A 21,206-nucleotide genomic window follows, 5' to 3' on the forward strand; every position below is an offset into this window, starting at 1 on the left:
TGAACTGTGTTGTTTTTGGGTACATTTGAGACTATCGTAAAAGTTTCTTCCCTCGATCTCTGGTAAAATATGTTTTCACAGACTCCATATATGATTATGAAAAATGCTCAGTTGTTCAGTTATCTATCGATCCCGTTAATTTTGAGTTGTTTTCGCGCCATGAACTTCATGGATGGTTCTCTCAAAAATGTAGGTGGTAGGGGGTATTGAGCCAAAATCTCTTAGTCTTTCATTTTAGGTGGTACACAAGTGGTTTGCCAAATACGAGGTGAATCGGATGGCCGTGTCCGAGGTATTCCCCTTCTATGAAATAAATTACGCAAAGAGCGGCGTCTGGAACGTAGGCGGTAATGACGAAGAAATAACATTCCCCTTGGTTACACGCTCGCATAGTCGTGTTCTGCAGACCTGCGTTCATAATCGGAGTGATAAGTTGAATATTGATAATGACGTACGCACACTTTAGTTTTATATCTTGTAAATTTTTATGTTGTTTAAACTGAGAGAATTTGTTATTATAGTTCTTATATCAATTTAAATCAACTGCGTGACGCACGTCCTTCTCAAATTTTAGGGATGAACGGTTTTTTCTAATCGTATAGTTCTCCGAAATGGAATTCCTTGGAAGTTAAGCTAAAACGTTATACTCACTGATATAAACAAATTATTGTCTTATCACAATATTTTATGTTACAATATGACGTTAATACGGGAACATTGTTGATATTCAGATATTCATGTAGGGGACAATCCGAAATGGCGTTTGTGTACGGCCAAGCAGATGGAATCGGTCGATAGGCAGCATGTCAATACCAAAACAGGTACCCTCACAGACACCAAACACATTACACAACATTTGAAGCACTTTCTTGGCGTTTGTGTGATAATGGGTCATTTCAGAGAGACGAACGTTGAAGGAGGTGAAGGACTGTGCGGCCGGCCGCAGTGGCCGTGCGGTTCTAGGCGCTATAGTCTGAAACCGGGCGACCGCTACAGTCGCTGGTTCGAATCCTGCCTCGGGCATGGATGTGTGTGATGTCCGTAAGTTAGTTAGGTTTAATTAGTTCTACGTTCTAGGCGACTGATGACCTCAGAAGTTAAGTCGCATAGTGCTCAGAGCCATTTGAGCCAACGACTGTGCGTAAACCAGATTGGATGACCGGGTTCTGCCTCACGACCGTTTCCATCCTCTTGGCCGTAAACAAACATCATCTCGGCTTGTTCCAGTCATGAATACCGGGCCGTTCTGCTGCTTACAATATGTGTTCATAGGACCTTTACCGTTCTGCTGCTTACAGTATGTGTTCATAGGTCCTTTACCGTTCTGCTGCTTACAGTATGTGTTCATAGGACCTTCACCGTTCTGCTGCTTACAGTATGTGTTCATAGGACCTTTTTTCTCGATTTACAGCCAGGAATCCTTCCGTGCAGTTTACTGGTTTCGTTAATGTTCGCCCTGTATATAAGTTTAATTAAAACACAAACTTTTCAGTCTTGTACAAAAATTAGATTTTCGATAACGGTATACTAATACGACTTTTATTGCCAAATAGTCATAAAACGGTTTTTAACAACAAAATTACGCCTTATGCTAACGTCAATATTTCGGACCAGTCATTATTGTTTCAAGCCGTTTTTAGTTAATTACATACAATTGTTATGCTACTGGAGGGGTCGAATTAAGGATGTACCTGAATAATGTATCTTAAAGTTGAAGGTAATTCAAATGTGTATGAGCGTGAATGTTATGTTGTGTAATCAGGTGTGGAAACAGTTATACTGTGCGGAAGGTCTCTTGTAAAACAGTTGGCATTTGATTCGAGGAAGTAATATATTTAGATGAGTTCTTCAGGCACATTAATACACTGATGGAAACACCAAAAAATAGTTAACGTAGAGTAGTGAAATTTCGGGAACGAATTTGTCTAGGTAACATACTTCAGTGATTAACATTGCAAGATCACAGATTAATATAAGCATAGGTAGGCCATTGAAAATGTGAAATGGTAGTAAGTTAATGAAGGTGTAACCGCCAGGATGTTGAACGCAAGCATGTAAACGTACATGCATTTTGTTGTACAGGTGCTAGATGTCAGTTTGTGAGATGAAGTTCCGTGGCTGTTGCTCTTGGTCGGTCAATAGAGGGACGGTTAGTGCTTTTTGTGGGCGACGCTGGAGTTATCGTCCGATGATGTCCCATATGTGCTCGACTGGAGACAGATCTGGCGATCGAGCAGGCCAAGGCAACATGTCGACTCTCTGTAGAGCATATATGAAAATGGTTCAAATGGCTGTGAGCACTATGGGACTTAATTGCTGAGGTCATCAGTACCCTAGAACTTTGAACTAGTTAAACCTAACTAACCTAAGGGCATCACACACATCCATGGCCGAGGCAGGATTCGAACCTGCGACCGTAGCGGTCGCGCTGTTCCAGACTGTAGCGCCTATAACCGCTCGGTCACCTCGGCTGGCATATATGAAAATGGTATCTGTTCTTTCGGCCACGTCCGAAAGAACAGATACCATCTTCATATAGATAAGCCTTACCGGCCAGTGATCTTCTTCAGTATGGATCCACTCACATTGCTCAAACTCTTGCAGGAATCGGTAGATTGACAGCTACGAGTAATGAGTATAGTGTGAAGGGGTTCTACAAATGCAGTGCGTGGGCAGTAAGTTGGAAATGTGGGTCTCATGGGGAGCGTGACAGAGATAAGTCGCTGCATTCGCACTGTCCTTTATGTTCTCGATGGCTCAGTCGGATAGAGCGTGTGCCATGTAAGCAGGAGATCCCATGTTCGAGTTCTGGTCTGGACACACATTTTCAACTGTCCCCGTTGATATTTATCAACTCCTGTAAGCAGCTAATGGTATAAATTTCATAGCAATTTCACTCAAGAGCACGTTGGGTTACAACAGCGCTAATCGGGCGAGCGTTATCCTATTGTAAAATACCCTCTGGAATGCTGTTAATTAATGGTAGCATAATAAGTCTAACCGCAAGACTGACGAACAAATTTGAAGTCAGCGTGCGTGTGATAACCACGAGAATGTTCCTTCTGTAATAAGAAATAGCGCCCGAGAACATAACTCAAAGTGTAGTTTCGGTGTACCTAGCACACAGACAGGTTGATTGCAGATCCTCAACTGGCCTTCTTCTAACCAACACACGGCCATCACTGGCACCGAGGCAGAACACGCCTTCATCAGAAAACAGCAGACCTCCACCCTGCCCTCCAATGAGCTCTCACTTGACACCTCTGAAGTCGCAAACGGCGGTGGTTTGTGGTCAGTGGAATGCACGTTACAGGGCGTCTGGCTCGGAGCTATCCTTGTTGTAACCGATTTGTACAGTTCGTTGCTTCACTGTGGTGTCAACTACTACTCAGACTACTGCTGCAGATGCAGTGCCATGCGCGAGAGCCATACGCCGAACACGATGGTCTTCACTTTCGGTACTTCCGGGTGGCCATCCGGAGCCCGGTCTTCTTGCGAGCAGTCATGTGCAGTGGCTACATTCCTGCCAAGTCTTTTTGCCGTAACGTAGAAGCCACATTAAGCTTCTCCTAGCCTTATCTCTTTCAAAATCAGTGAGGTGTTGATAATGGTGTTCGTCGCTTTAAAGGCTTTCTTGGCTATAATCAACCCACTATGTCCAATCTGAAAGACAACTAACGATCACGATCTTTACAGCATGTGTCTAATGCAAAGGTGATTTTCATTCTGATAGTGTCGCCACTAGCACCTCTCTTATGCGACTGGCGCGAAATGTGAATAGACATCTACACCTACATCATACTCCGCAAGCCACCTAATGGTGTGTGGCGGAGGGTACTTTCGGTACCACTATCTGATCCCTCTAAACCTGTTCCAGTAGCGAATAGTGCGCGGGAAAAATGATTGTCGGCAAGCCTCCGTATTGGCTCTAATTTCTCGAATTTTCTCCTCGTGGTCAATACGCGAGATGTATGTGGGGGGATATAATATGTTGTCTGACTCCTCCTGAAAGGAGCTGTCCCGTAATTTCAATATTAGGTCTCTCCGTGATGCACAACGTCTCTCTTGTAACGTCTGCCAGTGGTGTTTGTTTAGCATCTCCGTAACGCTCTCTTGCCAACTAAACGATCCCATAACGAAATACGCCCGCATCTCGTGGTCGTGAGGTAGCGTTCTCGCTTCCCGCGCCCGGGTTCCCGGGTTCGATTCCCGGCGGGGTCAGGGATTTTCTCTGCCTCGTGATGGCTGGGTGTTGTGTGTTGTCCTTAGGTTAGTTAGGTTTAAGTAGTTCTAAGTTCTAGGGGACTGATGACCATAGATGTTAAGTCCCATAGTGCTCAGAGCCATTTGAACCATAACGAAATACGCCGCTCTTCGTTGGGTCTTCTCTATCTCCTCTATCATTCCTACCTGATAGGGATCCCAGACAGATGAACAATACTCAAGAATCGGGCGAGCAAGCGCCTTATAAGCCATTTCTTTAATGATGAGTTACATTTCCTTAAGATTCTTCCGATGAATCTGAGTCCTGTGTCTGATTTTCCAACTATCTGTTTTAAATGGTCATTCCACATGAGGTCGCTCTGGATAGTTACGCCTAGACATTTTAAGGCAGACGCTGTCTCTGGCTGTTTGTCATCAATAGTGTAGCTGCACAGTAGTGGATTTCGTTTCTTGTGTATGCGCAGTATGTTAAATTTATTTACGTTCTGGGTCAACTGTCAGAGTCTGCACCATTCATCAATTCTCTGCACGTCGTTCTGCAAATTCTTACTATCTTCTGGCGTTGTTACTTTCGTATAAACAACTCCATCATCTTCGAATAGCCTTAAAGAGCATCCGACGCTTTCTACTAGATCATTTATATATACTGTAAACAGCAACGGTCCTATCACATTCCCTGTGATACTCCGGACATTACCTTTACCTCCGTCGATTTAGTTCCGTTAAGAGCGACATGTTGAGTTCTATCTGCAAGGAAGTCTTGAATCCAATCGCAGGTGTGCTCCGATACTCCGTAAGGTCGTATTTTTTCATTAAACGACAATGCAGCACACTATCAAACGTCTTACTGAAGTCAAGGAACACGGCTTCATCGTGTAAGTAGGCTTTTAGGCATATGTGAAGTTGATGTTTCAAAAGTTATTTTGATCTTTTATGTATTTACTTATGTCGTAATTCCTGTAACACTGATGTATATGTTTATTTCTATTCTTTTGTAAAGCCTGTTTTACTACAAATGTTATCTGTATTATTATGTTTTTAATGATGTATTTTGTACCTTTGTTACTGTATTCTCATGTTATAATATTGTAATTGACACCAGTTCATCAAATTAAGTAACTTGTAAGCATTCATTTCACTGCACACATTTCTGTTGGTCATAGTATATGCACAATATGTGAAAAAAGTAGGACTGTTAGTGTTTGGACGTGTGTTGATAATTCAGCAAGGGACTGGTTCTAAGGACAATTCAAAAACTTTGTGAGTGCACAAGTGGTGGTTTATGGACTTGCTATATTCTCCGCAAGACTCTTCGATGGTGATTGTGCACCTGCACAGTCTACAAGGACTACAGTGGGTCTACACCTTTGATGACTCACCAACACCATTATTTCTACAAGGACTGCAGTGGGTCTGCACCTCTGGTGGTCCACCAATACCGTTATCTCTAACAAGACTACAGTGGTCTGCTCTGTGATGACCTACCTACCAGTATTCTTCAAAACTTCGACTGACTCTGCTGTGGCTTTGCTCTGTTGTGGCCCATTACCTGTCTGCATGTCAAGAGTCAACACTGTCTTTCCCTTGGAAGGACAACACTACTTCTTCCAGACTGCATGGAAATCCACTACTTCCATGTGCATTCTCTTTTACTGCTCAGACTTTGAGAAAAAAATCTGCAATTTTACTGTGATGAATGGTCAGGACTGTCTTTATGGACTGTGAGAAAATTTTAGCTTTTGACCAACATTGTATCAATAAGTGTGTGCATTTCATTTCTTTGTTCTTCTAATTATCAATTTTTTTTTCAAATCTGTATTGGCCACTGCCCAAAACAATTTGTAAAATTTTTTGTGGGGAGCATGGGGACTATGTAAGTAGGCTGTTTAGGTTTTTTATTGCTAACGCCACATAGCGCTCTGTATGAAAAATCACTGGCTGTGCTGTGTGCAGTCAGTGCCTCGTTGGCATTGTTGTAATACTCGCCATTGTAGTGTTGGGCGGCTGGATGTTAACAGAGAGTAGCGTTGCGCAGTTGGAGGTGAGCCGCTAGCAGTGGTGGACATAGGGAGAGAGATGGCGGAGTTTTGAAATTTGTAAGCCTGGATGTCATGAACTGCTATATATATTATGAATATTAACGTAAATACATTGTTTGTTCTCTATTAAAATCTTTCATTTGCTAACTGCGCCTATCAGTAGTTAGTGACTTCCGCAGTTTGAATCTTTTAGTTAGCTGGCAGTATTGGCGCTCGTTGTATTGCAGTAGTTCGAGTAACGAAGATTTTTGTGAGGTAAGTGATTTGTGAAACATATAGGTTAATGTTAGTTAGGGCCATTATTTTGTAGGGATTTTTGAAAGTCAGATTGCGTTGCGCTAAAAATATTGTGTGTCAGTTTAAGCACAGTCTTGTATAATTTTTATAAGGGGACGTTTCAATCGTTCAGATGTAGAAACACGCCTACGAACCTTCGATTATGTCACACAACTCCTTCTTCGTGTTGCGATTTTTTTCCGTCAAGGTATATGACTACTTAAATTTTGTCTGACTTTCTTCGAGCCCTCAGTAGGCAGATTGTTAAAATTAATCAAAACTGATCGTTAGTTAGTATTAGGGAAAGTACTGAATTATATGAGGGCGGCAGTGCTGCCCACTGCCCGAAGTTTGGCTTAGTCGATCAGAAAAGTGCGCGGTTCCGCATTCTAGAGACGGTATATCTTGAATGATGATTATTATTGATTGGAACTGATTTCGCTGCTCTGTGTTGCAGCAGAAAATCATCGACCCCCTAAAATACACAGTAAAAATTAGCTATATGCGACAATGTATTTTAAGCAATAAAAATACTCAAAAACAATCCTAAGGAATAATGTTATGAATTGACCGGTTACCTAAAGACTCAATATTGTGTCGACATTGAAACATATCAAGTACTTTGATATTATAAGGACGTACTTACCATATAATCTACTTAAACAAGATCGTGGTTTATTGCTTGGAGGTTCCGTTTTCTGCAAAGAAAGAAAGCAATATAGACAATGTAGCGATAACATCTACATAATCTTATTTTAATATTATTACAGATCAAAAGACAATATTTCCAAAACTCAGTTGTTAAGACAGTTAATGTCGTAATCAATTGTGTGTATGTGACACACGTTTTCAGTATAAAGGGATATTTCAAACAAAATCCAGTCAATCTTAATAGCTACCAGCCGAATGATGTAACGAACGAATGCAATGTATTTCGAGTGTCTCCACCTCAGATCCTTAGTTACAAATAGTTACAAACGTAACATCTCTACTCCTTTATGAAAATTTTAATTTGACATCCGTTTTACAGCTTCCATCTTATCTATAACTGGAGTACCATTATATAAGCTTACATACATTTTATATCAGTTACGAACTGCACTAATTCACCACTTCTTTTTGCCACGTGTATAGGTACATATTACTTTTCCACAAAAGGAAACAATTTTTCCAGTCACAACATCCTGTTTCATTATAAACAGTATACTAAGGTACTAAACAGTGACTCCAGTGTTTTAGCGGCGATAAACACATTAAACTCGGTGTCCTCTTTCGAGATATTAGGTCGTAGGGAACTGCGTGGCTCTCGCCCCGCCGTGTTCCAGTGGAAGTGTAACTGCGGTGTTCAGACAGCCCACGCCCCCACATACAGCATTTTTCTCGCGTGTTTTTCAAAAAATATGACTGAAAACTTTAACAAGTATCATCTGACTAAGTGTGGCCATAGTAGTCTAGTGGGTAGAGCACTAGACTCCAGCTCTGGAGGTACCAGTTCCAAGACCTTGTAGGAGTGAGGGCTTTTTCTAATTCCAGTCCCTCCAGGACGGCCACAGGGCCACTTGCACTGCTATCAAATGAATACTGGACATCTTTCCCGGGGTTTAAAGATGACCGGTGCTGTTGGTCCGCCACCCTCCCACTACTAATGCTGCAGTAAAGAAAGGCTGTACTCTACCCGCAGTCCGGCTGATAGCACTATGCGGGCGTGTGCCAGTGACATATGTGCACCCACATATGTGAAAGGACAGGATATTTCTTATGCATATGCCTTACTGACTTAATTATTATTAGCCGGCTGCGGTGGTCTCGCGGTTCTAGGCGCGCAGTCCAGAACCGTGGGACTGCTACGGTCGCAGGTTCGAATCCTGCCTCGGGCATGGATGTGTGTGATGTCCTTAGGTTAGTTAGATTTAAGTAGTTCTAAGTTCTAGGGGACTGATGACCACAGCAGTAGAGTCCCATAGTACTCAGAGCCATTTGAACCATTTTTTAATTATTATTAATCTTAATCTGTCAAACACTTTAGAAGCCAGGAAACACTACATACAGATTATTGACATTATTTAAGCGTAGTAGCACCATCCAAGAAAATAACGAGATTTCTATAAACATAAATCCTTCGGTAATTTCAATAGTGAATGGACAGCGTATGTGGCCCGATATGACATGTTTGGGAAATAGAATTTTCTCTCTCTGGAACAAAAATGACCATGATGTAAATGAAAAATTAACATTTATTATGAAGTAACCTAATCAACTTGATCTGTGATATAGATTGGTACGTATAGATTTTTAAGTTAGTTGTGTTCAGTGTCATTTGTACAAATGGGTAAACTAAAATACAGAAAACTCTTTGTTCGGGTCATTTACCACTAACAGAGATTCAAGTGTTGCCAAACATTTATAAGGAGTCCAGGCCTTCAACAATCAAGCAATGGGCAGCTGAATTCTAAAGTGGGCCTATTTCTCATGATTATGTTTCACATGAAGGTCAGCCTAAAACTGCAGTATACAGAGTAGATGAAGTCAGTAACAATGGCCACAGCGTGGTTTTGGACTATTGGCATTTGAAGATGAAGAAATAGATAATGCCGTAGCCAAGGGTACAACATAATGGGACGACCAAAATAAAGAATTTGCTAGAAGAAAGCTTTGTACAAGGTGTAAGTCACATTTATTGATTATTGATCAGAACTCGGTAAGAAATTTTCATTCATTCATTTATTCATTTATTTATTGCTTCATTTACCTTGTTCTTTAGATCCCATCAAGAAGAGAACCTTCAGGATTGTGGAACGAAGAAGAGTATACATTAACAAACGACAAGCAAATCTTGCAAAAAAATTTTGCCTAATGCGTTAACAATAAACAAACACTACATTAAATAAAATGCTCTCTGACTTGTAGCCACGTGCAGGGGTTAAAGTGTCACAAACTTTCGATCACGTATTACTTGGCCATTGTCAAAAAGAATAACAGCTGACGGGCTGCTGGCGCCTCCTTAAATACTCTATCTGCTGGCTGTGACGTCACTGATACCGCATTGCCCTATATGAGTGTGCGTACTAAGTGATCGATGTACGTACCTCACCCTCATGATTGTTTGATCCCAAGCCACAATAACTACTTCTGGGATCTTTTAATTAAAGAAGTCATCGAAACAAAAATCATTACTGATAACCTTAATACACAGAGTAGCATGCAACTCAGCATGGGTAATTACAAAGAAAGCCGGTAAGTTGAAAGACTGAAAACGTCTGCCTCATCAGATATACTAAACTGCTGTTCTTTATCTCCTGTTACTAACTTAATACTTACCCAAAAGTCCTGTACCAACGCTAGGGTGTTACTCAAAAGTATTTACCTGGGCGATTCTGTGCCTCTTTGCACTTAAACGTGATATTTAAGTATGTGATTCCACTGACGTCATAATACAAGATGATGGGCACTTTACCTTGAAAAGTAGAAGTATGGTGCATGTTTTATACGTGTCAGAGGAAATGATTTCATCAAGGAGACGGATTGTGCAAAATTTAACAATTCGATATGTCATTGGCAGGAAATTTGAAAATTGTAAGGTGGTAATGGCAGGAAATTTAAAACTTGCAAGATGGCATAGGGGGAAAACTTTTTAGCTTCTATTTAAATTGCAACTGTCAAACAGTACTTGAAAATGGAAGCTAGAAATGGTGGCATAATTTTGTAGCATTCAAATGAATAAGCCAAACACTGTGCTTGAAAATCAAAGATGATGTTAGCTGTAAGCTTTTAGCATCCATTAAAAATGAAACACCGAATCACAACACTTGATAATCTAATTGTGGTGGCGGGAACATTACAAAAATAATTTTAGCATTAATTATTTTGAATCACCCAGCGACAGCGAGGTATTTTTCTACTAAAAACAGAATAGCCCAGTCAGCACTTATAGACCACCACCTTCAAAAGTATATGATTTTCTTGCACTATATTCAAAAGTAGTCAATTGAATTACAGTAGAAACGCACAAAAAATCTTACACACACTTCTTCACCCAAATGGGCACCATATTAAAACAAGTATTGGTAATATTACAGTATTTTCCATAAAATTGTTTAACCTTCATCACCTGAATATTGTAAATTAGTGTCATTCAACACACACACACACACACACACACACACACACACACACACACACACACACACACACGCACACGCACACACACACACATAAACACACACTATTCGATGATGGTAACGATGGTCAATTGACCAGGTGATTGCCATTACACCACTGGAACCTGTTAGGTGAGGAAATGATGGTCAGATTACAGGTTGGGGAAATGATGATGAGTTTAGCAACATTGTTCAAATTATGCTGAAAAAATTACTTACGTTACAGCGAATGTCTAGCAAATTGCCCTCTGTGCTACAGTGAAAACTGTAACAAACTGTCCCATGTTACAGTGAGACTGTAAGATATTGTCCTCCACTTTACCGCAGAATTGTAAAAAATAGTTGCATGCTGATAATCAAATTTAGTAAATGGTGATTACATCTTACAAACACACATAGTGTCACAACCAATGGCGAAACACCGACACAAGTGAAAAGTATATGATGATAAAAGCAAGAAGACGTTCCTGTAACATGTCTGTAAATTAAGCCATTTCTGAGACGATGTGAATGTCTGTTTAAGAGCTGCCAGTGATTTCAGTATGAAGTGTTGTCGTGCTATGTTCAGATGTAAGTGAAGTGTAGACTTTTCGATCAAGTTTACATAGAAACAGGCTCAAATTTATACTCACATGGCCTATCTTAGCAAGGAATGCAATGCTGCTTCCTTCAATAAAGATTTTTGTGTCAAGAGTGAATCGATTTTCTATGGTGCTATCGATTTTTTTGCATCTATAGACATTAATAGCAATCACATCACACATGGAAGTCACCCCAAGGTGCATACCAGCTGCAGCTCAACATACAGACACAGTTCAGGTTATGCACACCACAAGGCACGCTGATACTGTGGCTGGAGATGAGCTGGCTACAGAAGCTCTGCGTCCCATGTTCAAAGGTATCCAGGAGACCTGAATTTTGAATATGCACCAAAAGTGTCCAAACAGTCTTAATTTTGTGTGATGATCAAATGATGTTAATTTTTGTCATGATCAGAGATATCCAAACAATCTTAATTTTGCATCATGATCAAAAGTACCTGAACAGTCTGAATTTTTCATCTTGATCAAAAGTGTCGCAATAATCTGTTGAATGTTTCAATATTTATCGCACTACTTATGTTAAGTATGTAGATAACTCATATAGCTGGTACTTGATGAAACAACGTTTTATGTTTCCAGAATTAGATTTTCATTCTGCAGTGGAGTGTGCGCTGATATGAAACTTCCTGGCAGATTTAAACTGTGTGCCAGACCGAGACTCGAACACGGGACCTTTGCCTTTCGCGGGCAAGTGCTCTACCAACTGAGCTACCCAAGCACGACTCACGCCCCCTCCTCACAGCTTTACTCCTGCCAGTACCTGGTCTCTTACCTTCCAAGCTTCACAGAAGCTCTCCTGTTTTGTATGTATAGAGACACCTTCGACAGTCCATCTGTTTCAGTCTTTTTAGCAGGGCAGCCCACCGCAAAATATCAAACGCTCCAGTAATATCAATCATTACGCCTTTGACATACTATTCGTTTGAGATGTTCACAATATTAATTGCGTGATTTATCGCATTCGCGATGGATTTCCCTTTCCTGAAGTCGTACTGCAGGCCCCTCATGCGGCGGCACAGAAGCTTTTCCTGTACTCTGGCTAGAGCATTTACGAAGCAAATCGGCCTCTAAGATTTTGGCTTCTCTTGGGTCTTTGTCTTCTCCCTTTTTTAGCATAATTATATTCGAGATTTTCCAGATTCTGAGCATCCCACCATGCAAAAGATATTAGTTTAATAACACTGTTATATACGGCAGTTGATCTTATTCAGCTCAGTGTCAACAACTTGCCTACAAATACGAAGGAACTGCAGACTCTACTTGAAGTCGTATTTAAGAGGAGATAGTAACCATTTGATTTTGATCAGTGATGACGCAGGGCCGAATTGTATATCATTAAAGGTTACACTGGCTCCATAGCTATGGCGCTCACTAGGTTCTCGTAGCATTCACTTATAATCAATCCACACCCCAACACCAATGGAACAGAGAAAAATGGTTAAAATCGGGCATACAAATGTGATGTGCGGTGCGGGAAAGCGTTAGAGGAGTTGGAGCTACAAACACTATGTGTACAGGTTCACATTCCAGGGATGGGGCATTACTCCACATGCTAGTTACACCACAGATCATAACATCAGTTCAATATCCAATGGTGCAGATTGTGGTGCCAGAGACGTAATGACCGCCTTAGTAAAATTTTACATAACTAATAAGTGTTTTCAATATAGTCATGACATTCAACCATACATAGAAAATTTAAAAATAGTACCAATACTGGGTCAACACGACAAGACACATTTTCGTTATGGAAAAAAACGCGAAATTAACATTGTGGCATAGCAGAGTCATGAATAGGCCACTCAACGCACCTACTTTCCAAAAGCGCGCGGCTGCAAGAACGAATGTAGATATCACTCTCGCAAAGTCGAAAGTCAGTGACCACTATGCCAACTGGAAGGTCTGTCATGGACTCACAACAAGTGACCACAATCTCATTTACTTTACAATTACAAATGTAGATAATAACTTAGACACTAACATCCAACCTGGGTGACTACAGAATCTTCGCAGAGCGAATTGGGAACTTTTAAAGGCATAATTCAAGATACAAGGAAGTGGATTTGATGTTGACCCCAAAGCAGACGAATTTCTGCGAGCGCTGCAGGTGGTGCAAGACAAGGCGAGCTTAACATTTGTTATGAAGTCAAAGGGTTTAAAATTGCCGCCCTACATTCCTTAAGACGTAGTGTAAGGCAGACGAGGAGATACTACCAAATATCTTTAGGGGAAACAGAACGACAAAGAAGGATGTGTTTGTGGTTTTCTATACAAACTTGCAACAAGGAGTTTCGATCACCCAGAGTATTATCATCCCAGAGAAGATCCAACTACACTATGACGACAGACTGGGAAACATCAGTGCAGTACCTACTCGGAACTTTGTTGCCGAGAGATATAAAGATGGAAGGCACAGAGTTACGTCAGTGCCTTCGCTCTGAATTACTAGGGCAGCATGTGAATAACAGTGTTGTGATTCCATTCACCCAGGAGGAAGTGAGACCGGCAATAATGAAGTTAAAGAAGAAGAAAGCACTAGGATCTGATAGAGTACTGGCAGAAATGTAGCATTAGCTATTGGACCAAATTGTGACGTATGTTCCGAGTCTTGACAACAGTAACTAGATTACAATAGGTTTACGTTGCAGCAGTTATTCAAAGATGAATTGGCTTGCGTAGAATACACTAGCGCGGAGAGCCGTATTAAACCAAAACAACAAAATTAGTGATGGAGGGAAGTGTGTGTGGAGGGATTTGGGGGGGGGGGGGGGTGAGAAGGAAATAAGTCTCGTTTACCAAGTACTCTCCACTGTTAAACAACAAGAACAGTCTCGCATAGGGGTAATTAGAATAAGATAAGAGGTGTCAGTGAATGTACAGAGGCAGCATTTTTCCCTCGCTCAGTACACCAGTAGCATAGCAGAGAAAATCGATGGAAGATTTTGGCTACTCGTGTATTGGAAAGTCGCATGAAATAACCCAACACAGTTGTCTATTGCGAAGTAAGCAGTGATAAAAATTACAGCTCTGTATTTAGTTTCCAGGATCATCAGAAAATTTTGAAATTTTTAATCCATGTTAGTTTGAAAGCTGGCTGTTGAGTAGCTACTTTCCTTATTTCACTTTATTATTTTCACGAGAGTGTGCTGAAAAGTAATGCCTCCTAATATTTTACACGAAAACTCTTAATGCTTTTTAAATAAACCAAATTTCCTTAACAGTCTACATCTTTATTCCTCACTTCTATATATTTATTTCTCAACACAGGCACCCTGGCGAATTTCTCCCAACGGGAGGCCAGTCTGTTAATATCCATGACTGTAGAATGTTTGACTTTGTTGGCGGAGCCACAGTCTCACCCCTGCTTACACTGCATCATTACTATCAAAGGAAAGTCCCCGAAGTTTTGCAAACAGATGGAAAGTAGATTGCGCCAAGTCGGGTCTGTGCGGCGGATGATCAATGGCAGTGAACACAAGGCAGTGGATGTTGCAGCGCTCATGTGTGATCTGGTGTTGTCATACTGAAGAGACGCTGCACCATGTGTATAAGAACTCTTCAAATTCGTGCTTTCAGTTTTTTGAGTGCTTCACAGTACCTTACAGATTTAACAGTGGAACCTTTGGGCACGAATTCCAAATCACCACACGTCGAACATCTCAGGAGACTGTGACGGTGACTTTGCTACTAATAACATGATCTTGAACTTTTTTGGCGTTGGCGATCCTTTGTGGCGGAGCTCCGTTGATGCTTTCTTGTTTTCGGGACTCAGCATGCTGAAACCACCTTTCATCACTAGTGACAACGTTGTTAATGAGCCAATAAACCGCACGCTCAACGTAAAAAAAAGCTGAGAGCTGTCCAGTCTCCTTTGTTTTGTGTCAGGAGTGAGGATTCAAGGCTCAACCGTGCACACTATTTTCTGTACCGCAGCTGGCCTGTGAACACTATTGTGATATGCCACAGTTACCTGAGAACTGTGTCTGTGTCGACTGATCATGTGTCTGATGGATCATAATCCCGATTCCGATGAGTCTCGTCAGTTGCCATACACGGCAGTGTACTCAGAACTTTGTTGCACTCGTTCAGGTTAGCACAACGATTTCCTTCATTACGAACACCGCCAACGCAACGTCGCACATTACTCATGTCGATACAATCACCACTGCACACAGCTTTGACTGTTCTTTGGATTTCAGTAGGAGGCACGTTTTTTGCGGTTAGATACTCGATTACTGCATGCTGATCTCACGAAGCGAAATAATTACGTTACACACCGCCATGTTAAACGCTTCCATTCGAAGTCATCTAGCGGCAGAGGGTTGCAACTTACATCAGCGAAGCGGGAAATTCGATCGAATAATATGCGTGACATGTAGTACCTTCGCTGCGCAGTGCCGATTGTACTGTTACCGACGACTGTGCCGCTAAAGCGGAGTTACTGAACGCAGTTTTCCGAAATTCCTTCACCAGGAAAGACGAATGGAATTTTCCAGAATTTGAAACACGAACAGCTGATACTTGCAAGTCTTCAAGTCCAGATTGTATACCGATTGGGTTCCTTTCAGATTACGCTGATACAATAGCTCCCTACTTAGCAATCATATACAACCGCTCGCTCACCGATAGATCTGTACCTACAGATTGGAAAATTGCGCAGGTCGCACCAGTGTTTAAGAAGGGTAGTAGGAGTAATCCATCGAACTACAGATCTATATCATTGACGTCGGTTTGCAGTAGGGTTTTGGGGCATATACTGTATTCAAACATTATGAATCACCTCGATGGGAAAGATCTATTGATACGTAATCAGCATGATTTCACAAAACATCGTTCTTGTGCAACGCAGCTAGCTCTTTATTCGCACGAAGTAATGGCCGCTATCGACAGGGGATCTCAAGTTGATTCCGTATTTCTAGATTTCCGGAAAGCTTTTGACACTATTCCTCACAAGCGACTTCTAATCAATCTGCAAGCCTATGGGGTATCGTCTCAGTTGTGCGACTGGATTCGTGATTTCCTGTCAGGAAGGTCGCAGTTCGTAGTAATAGACGACAAATCATCGAGTTAAACTGAAGTGATATCAGGTGTTCCCCAGGGAAGCGTCCTGGGACCTCTTCTGTTCCTGGTCTATGTAAATGACCTGGGTGCCAATCTGAGCAGTTCTCTTAGGTTGCTTGCATATGATACTGTAATTTACCGTCTAGAAAGGTCATCCGAAGACCAGTATCAGTTGCAAAGCGACTTGGAAGAAATTGCTGTATCGCGTGGCAGGTGGAAGTTGACGCGAAATAACGGAAAGTGTGAGGTGATCCACATGAGTTCCAAAAGAAATCCGTTGGAATTCGATTACTCGATAAATAGTACAATTCTCAAGGCTGTCAATTCAACTAAGTACCTGGGTATTAAAATTACGAACAACTTCAGTTGGAAAGACCACATAGATACTATTGTGGGGAAGGCTAGCCAAAGGTTGCGTTTCGTTGGCAGGGTACTTAGAAGAAGCAACAAGTCCACTAAAGAGACAGCTTACACTACACTCGTTCGTCCTATGTTAGAATATTGCTGCGCGATGTGGGATCCTTACCAGGTGGGATTAACGGAGGACATCGAAAGGGTGCAAAAAAAGGGCAGCTCGTTTTGTATTATCACGTAATAGGGGAGAGAGTGTGGCAGATATGATACGTGAGTTGGGATGGAAGTCATTAAAGCAAAGACGTTTTTCGTCGCGGCGAGATCTATTTACGAAATTTCAGTCACCAACTTTCTCTTCCGAATGCGAAAATATTTTGTTGAGCCCAACATATAGGTAGGAATGATCATCAAAATAAAATAAGAGAAATCCGAGCTCGAACAGAAAGGTTTAAGTGTTCGTTTTTCCCGCGCGGAGTGGAATGGTAGAGAGATAGCATGATTATGGTTTGATGAACCCTCTGCCAGGCACTTAAATATGAATTGCAGAGTAATCATGTAGATGTAGATGTCGATGTTGTACCTCAACCGATAATGAAAACAGAATGAAAAATTAGGAGGCATTACTTTTCATCACCTTCTCGTATATTCATTTGCTTGGCGAAATAATTACCACAGCATTATTGTAAAGATAATTTTGTAACCTGCATCGGCTACAAACACGAATATCTTTGGAGGTTTACTCTGCGAGAGTTGTAGGAAGCAAACTTTGGGGCGCTGCCGCTGATACGGACCAGTCAAAAGGCTGACCACTCAGAGAGCACTCGGTGTATTGCTTTCAAGTACATCCTGCATTCTGTTCTATTTTGTGCTGGGCTGGTTTCGTCTGGTGAGGACGGCAGCGGGGCTGTGATGATTGGTGCCCAGGGCAACTTGTCACAGTGGCAGAGTTGCTGTCTGCTGAGGTGGTGTAAGCTCTTGACGTTATGCTAAGCACTGCCTCTATGCAAAGTTACTTCGTTAATTATTCGTTAGGTGCTTGCATTCCACGATTAAACTATCACTGATACACGTTACGAAATTTCTATGAACACTGCGAGTGGACTTTCGTTACAAGTACTGTCGCTAATCCACTGTGTATTTTTGAGGTCGGAAATCTGGAGTGTATTACTATCAGTTGAATCACTCTTCCCTTCAGTTTAGTTTATTACAGGCTTTCAATCGTGTATGAAATTTTTGTTCATACAATGAGTATGCACTTACGTTTACATAACACATATTGTTTGTGGACTCGAAGAGCGTGTATTAGACGCTTCATTTGGTTTAACTGTTCAGTTATAAGCAGTCACACATAGTCATTCTCTCTTTACATTGCTTTGGCTCGTCATTTAGTTATTGCTTAACTACATTAACGAGACTGATACTTTGGAGCCATCATACGATCGTACAATACAATATACGAGGGTAATCCCAAAAGTGAGGTCTCCTATTTTTTTATAAGTACATAGACCTGTTTATTTCTACAATGGTTTACATCAGTTTACAGCTTGAACATTTAGCTATTTTTCGACATAATCACTATTTCTGTCGATGCATTTTTGTAGACGCTGTGGCAGTTTTTGTATGCCCATGTCATACCAGCTCGCCGTCATGCTGTTCAGAAAGTTATGAACCTCTTCTTTCACCTCGTCGTCGAAGCTGAATCGCTTTCCGGCCAAATGTTCTTTTAACCTAGGGAACAGGTGATAGTCACTGGGTGCGAAGTCAGGACTATAGGGCAGGTTGGTTCCACTGAAACTGTTGCAGGAGAGCAACGGTTTGCCGAGCGACGTGTGGGAGAGCGTCGTCATGGAGAATGTGCACGCCCTTGCTCAACATTCCTCTTCTCCTGTTCTGAATTGCTCGTTTGAGTTTTTTCAGAGTCTCACAGTATCTGTCAGCGTTAATTTTGGTCCCAGCAATTTAGCTCCAACGACGAAGTGAAAGAAGAGGTTCATAACTTTCTGAACAGCATGGTGGGGAGCTGGTATGACATGGGCATATAAAAACTGCCACAGCGTCTACAAAAATGCGTCGACTGAAATGGTGATTATGTCGAAAAATAGCTAAATGTTCAAGCTGTAAACTGATGTAAACCATTGTAGAAATAAACAGGTCTATGTACTTATAAAAATATAGGAGACCTTACATTTGGGATTACCCTCGTATTATAACCTTTGGGTAGACTGAGTGACTCAGTTTACGACTGTCACGTGGTGGTACTTTCACATCATAGATAGCATCCACTACTTTGAACATTAGGAATCCCATTCCTTGTGTGCATTTACAAAAAAAAAAAAAAAAAAAAAAAAAAGGAGCGTGGCGATGGTACAACCTGCAAAATGCCATACGTGCTACTACAGAAGTGTATGTATTCAGTGTTTAATATTTGGCTGTCATAATCAAAAATTGTGGTTGCGTTCCCATTGCATTACATTGCATTGTGGCGCAAGTCGAGCTGCTAAACAACTTTCACTACTGCAGCAATATTACTTTTTGGTGATGACTTGTGTGTAACTTAGTGCTACTATGCATGCCAATAAACGTTGCACTGTTGAGGTAAGTGTGAAGCGCTCAGATTACTTTCATTTTTCATGCTCTATTCAGACTGCGTTCGTTAATTAATTGTATGTCTCACAATTTCATCTTCGACAGTGCACAGATTTCAGAAACTAGGGAACGTTAGGAGTTTTTTGCAAATGTAATAAATGTAAGCAAAGGCGTCAGCTTACAACCTACATACTAACCTTTTCTGATGTTTCATCTTCATTCGTAACACGGGAGGATTTCGAAGTCGGCTCCTCATACTTGCTGATTTCGTCCTCGACCGTCCACACATCAGCATCCTTGTTGTCTGGCATCTTTGGCTGTGCTATAAGCCACCACAGCCTGCTCTTCCCTGGCCGAGAGATCGCAGATGGGGCTCCCTCCGCCGGCTACCAGGTAGTCGGAACTGTAGCTGCCGCTTAAGCGGCAGTGGTAACCCACTATCTCGTTTATCTGAGTCTCATAACGCAGCGCCCGCAACCTTGGTGACGTTCTGCGTTTGGCACCGTAAATCACGTCGCTGCAGAGTATAATGGGATTCTTCTTAATCCGGGGTGGTGTTGAGAGCTTCTGGCTGAACACGGATTACAGTTCATAATATCTACGTTGTTTTCTACACCCACTTTGAAATGGAGTGTTAGCTCGGAAACAAACTAAACCACAAGATGACCTTCAATGCCAAGTGTGTTAGTTGTTCTTTGGCACGTTTGGACGTTCACACCACAAGATGACTTTCAATACCAAGTGTGTTAGTTGTTCTCTGGCAGGTTTGGACGTTCATAACAGATGCCAGTTGCAATGACAGACCGAATGGCTTGACTATCGCCGCTTTGAAAACTGCTCCTTTCCGCTTTTATCGACTTCGCTGTTATCAGCGAAATTTCTGTCCTTCATCTGTTGGTTGGATCCTTAAACTCCCGGTGGAACATTGGCCCTTCAGAAAGAGTCGATACCTTCTGTTCGCTGTTTTTTATGCCTTACCGTTGGTTTTTCACCATTGCCATTTTTATGGTCTAGAGATCTTCTTCGTGCAATTAGATGCTTGGCTTCCGTTTTGTAGCTTCGCCAGTTCCAATCGCGAGTATTTATCCATTATTTTGGTATTAGTGCAGAGTACAGACGCCTTTTCTCAGCAGCAAGTCAATTGAAAAACGGACTATGTTTCGTCTTCTAAGGAAAAGTTACAATTTGTTGTATGTGATTTTAAGGGAAAGAGAAAAAGTTGAGTTGATTGTTTTATGTGGAGTGCACATGTGGGTTTTTTAGGTTAGAGAATTCCCTCCCTAGACCCGACAAGACGCCTCCTCAGACGCGGCAAGTTAGGAGTAGGCAAAATGCAACAGGGAATAACAATATTAATGTGCTAATAGTAAACTGCAGGAGCGTCTATAGAAAGGTCCCAGAACTGCTCTCATTAATAAACGGTCACAACGCCCATATAGTACTAGGGACAGAAAGTTGGCTGAAACCAGACGTAAACAGTAATGAAATCCTAAACTCAGATTGGAATGTATACCGCAGAGATAGGCTGGACAGTGAAGGGGGAGGCATGTTTATAGCGATAAGAAGTGCAATAGTATAGAAGGAAATTGACGGAGATCCGAAATGTGAAATGATTTGGGTGAAGGTCTCGGTTAAAGTAGGCTCAGACATGGTAATTGGATGTCTCTATAGGCCCCCTGGCTCAGCAGCTGTTGTGGCTGAGCACCTGAAGGATAATTTGGAAAGTATTTCGAGTAGATTTCCCCACCATGTTATAGTTCTAGGTGGAGATTTTAATTTGCCGGATATAGACTGGGAGACTCAAACTTTTATAACGGGTGGCAGGGACAAAGAATCTAGTGAATTTTTTAAAGTGCTTTATCTGAAAACTACCTTGAGCAGTTAAACAGAGAACCGACTCGTGGCTA

The 21,206-nt window shown here is 41.6% G+C and overlaps 1 protein-coding gene across 1 annotated transcript in view; it reads right to left on the reverse strand.

The window, feature by feature from the left end:
* The window catches only part of LOC126278466 (sialin-like), a 135,783-nt gene extending 116,053 nt beyond the window's left edge, over nt 1-19,730 (reverse strand). The window contains exons 1-2 of the mRNA XM_049978609.1: nt 19,497-19,730; nt 7,186-7,237 (exon numbers count right to left, since the gene is read on the reverse strand). Coding sequence (XP_049834566.1) covers nt 7,186-7,237; nt 19,497-19,610 — 166 coding nt within the window. The 5' untranslated portion in view covers nt 19,611-19,730. The remainder of the gene's footprint in view (nt 1-7,185; nt 7,238-19,496) is intronic.
* Nucleotides 19,731-21,206: the final 1,476 nt, after the last annotated feature.

Source organism: Schistocerca gregaria, chromosome 6 (assembly GCF_023897955.1).
Source record: "Schistocerca gregaria isolate iqSchGreg1 chromosome 6, iqSchGreg1.2, whole genome shotgun sequence".
Lineage (NCBI taxonomy): Eukaryota > Metazoa > Arthropoda > Insecta > Orthoptera > Acrididae > Schistocerca > Schistocerca gregaria.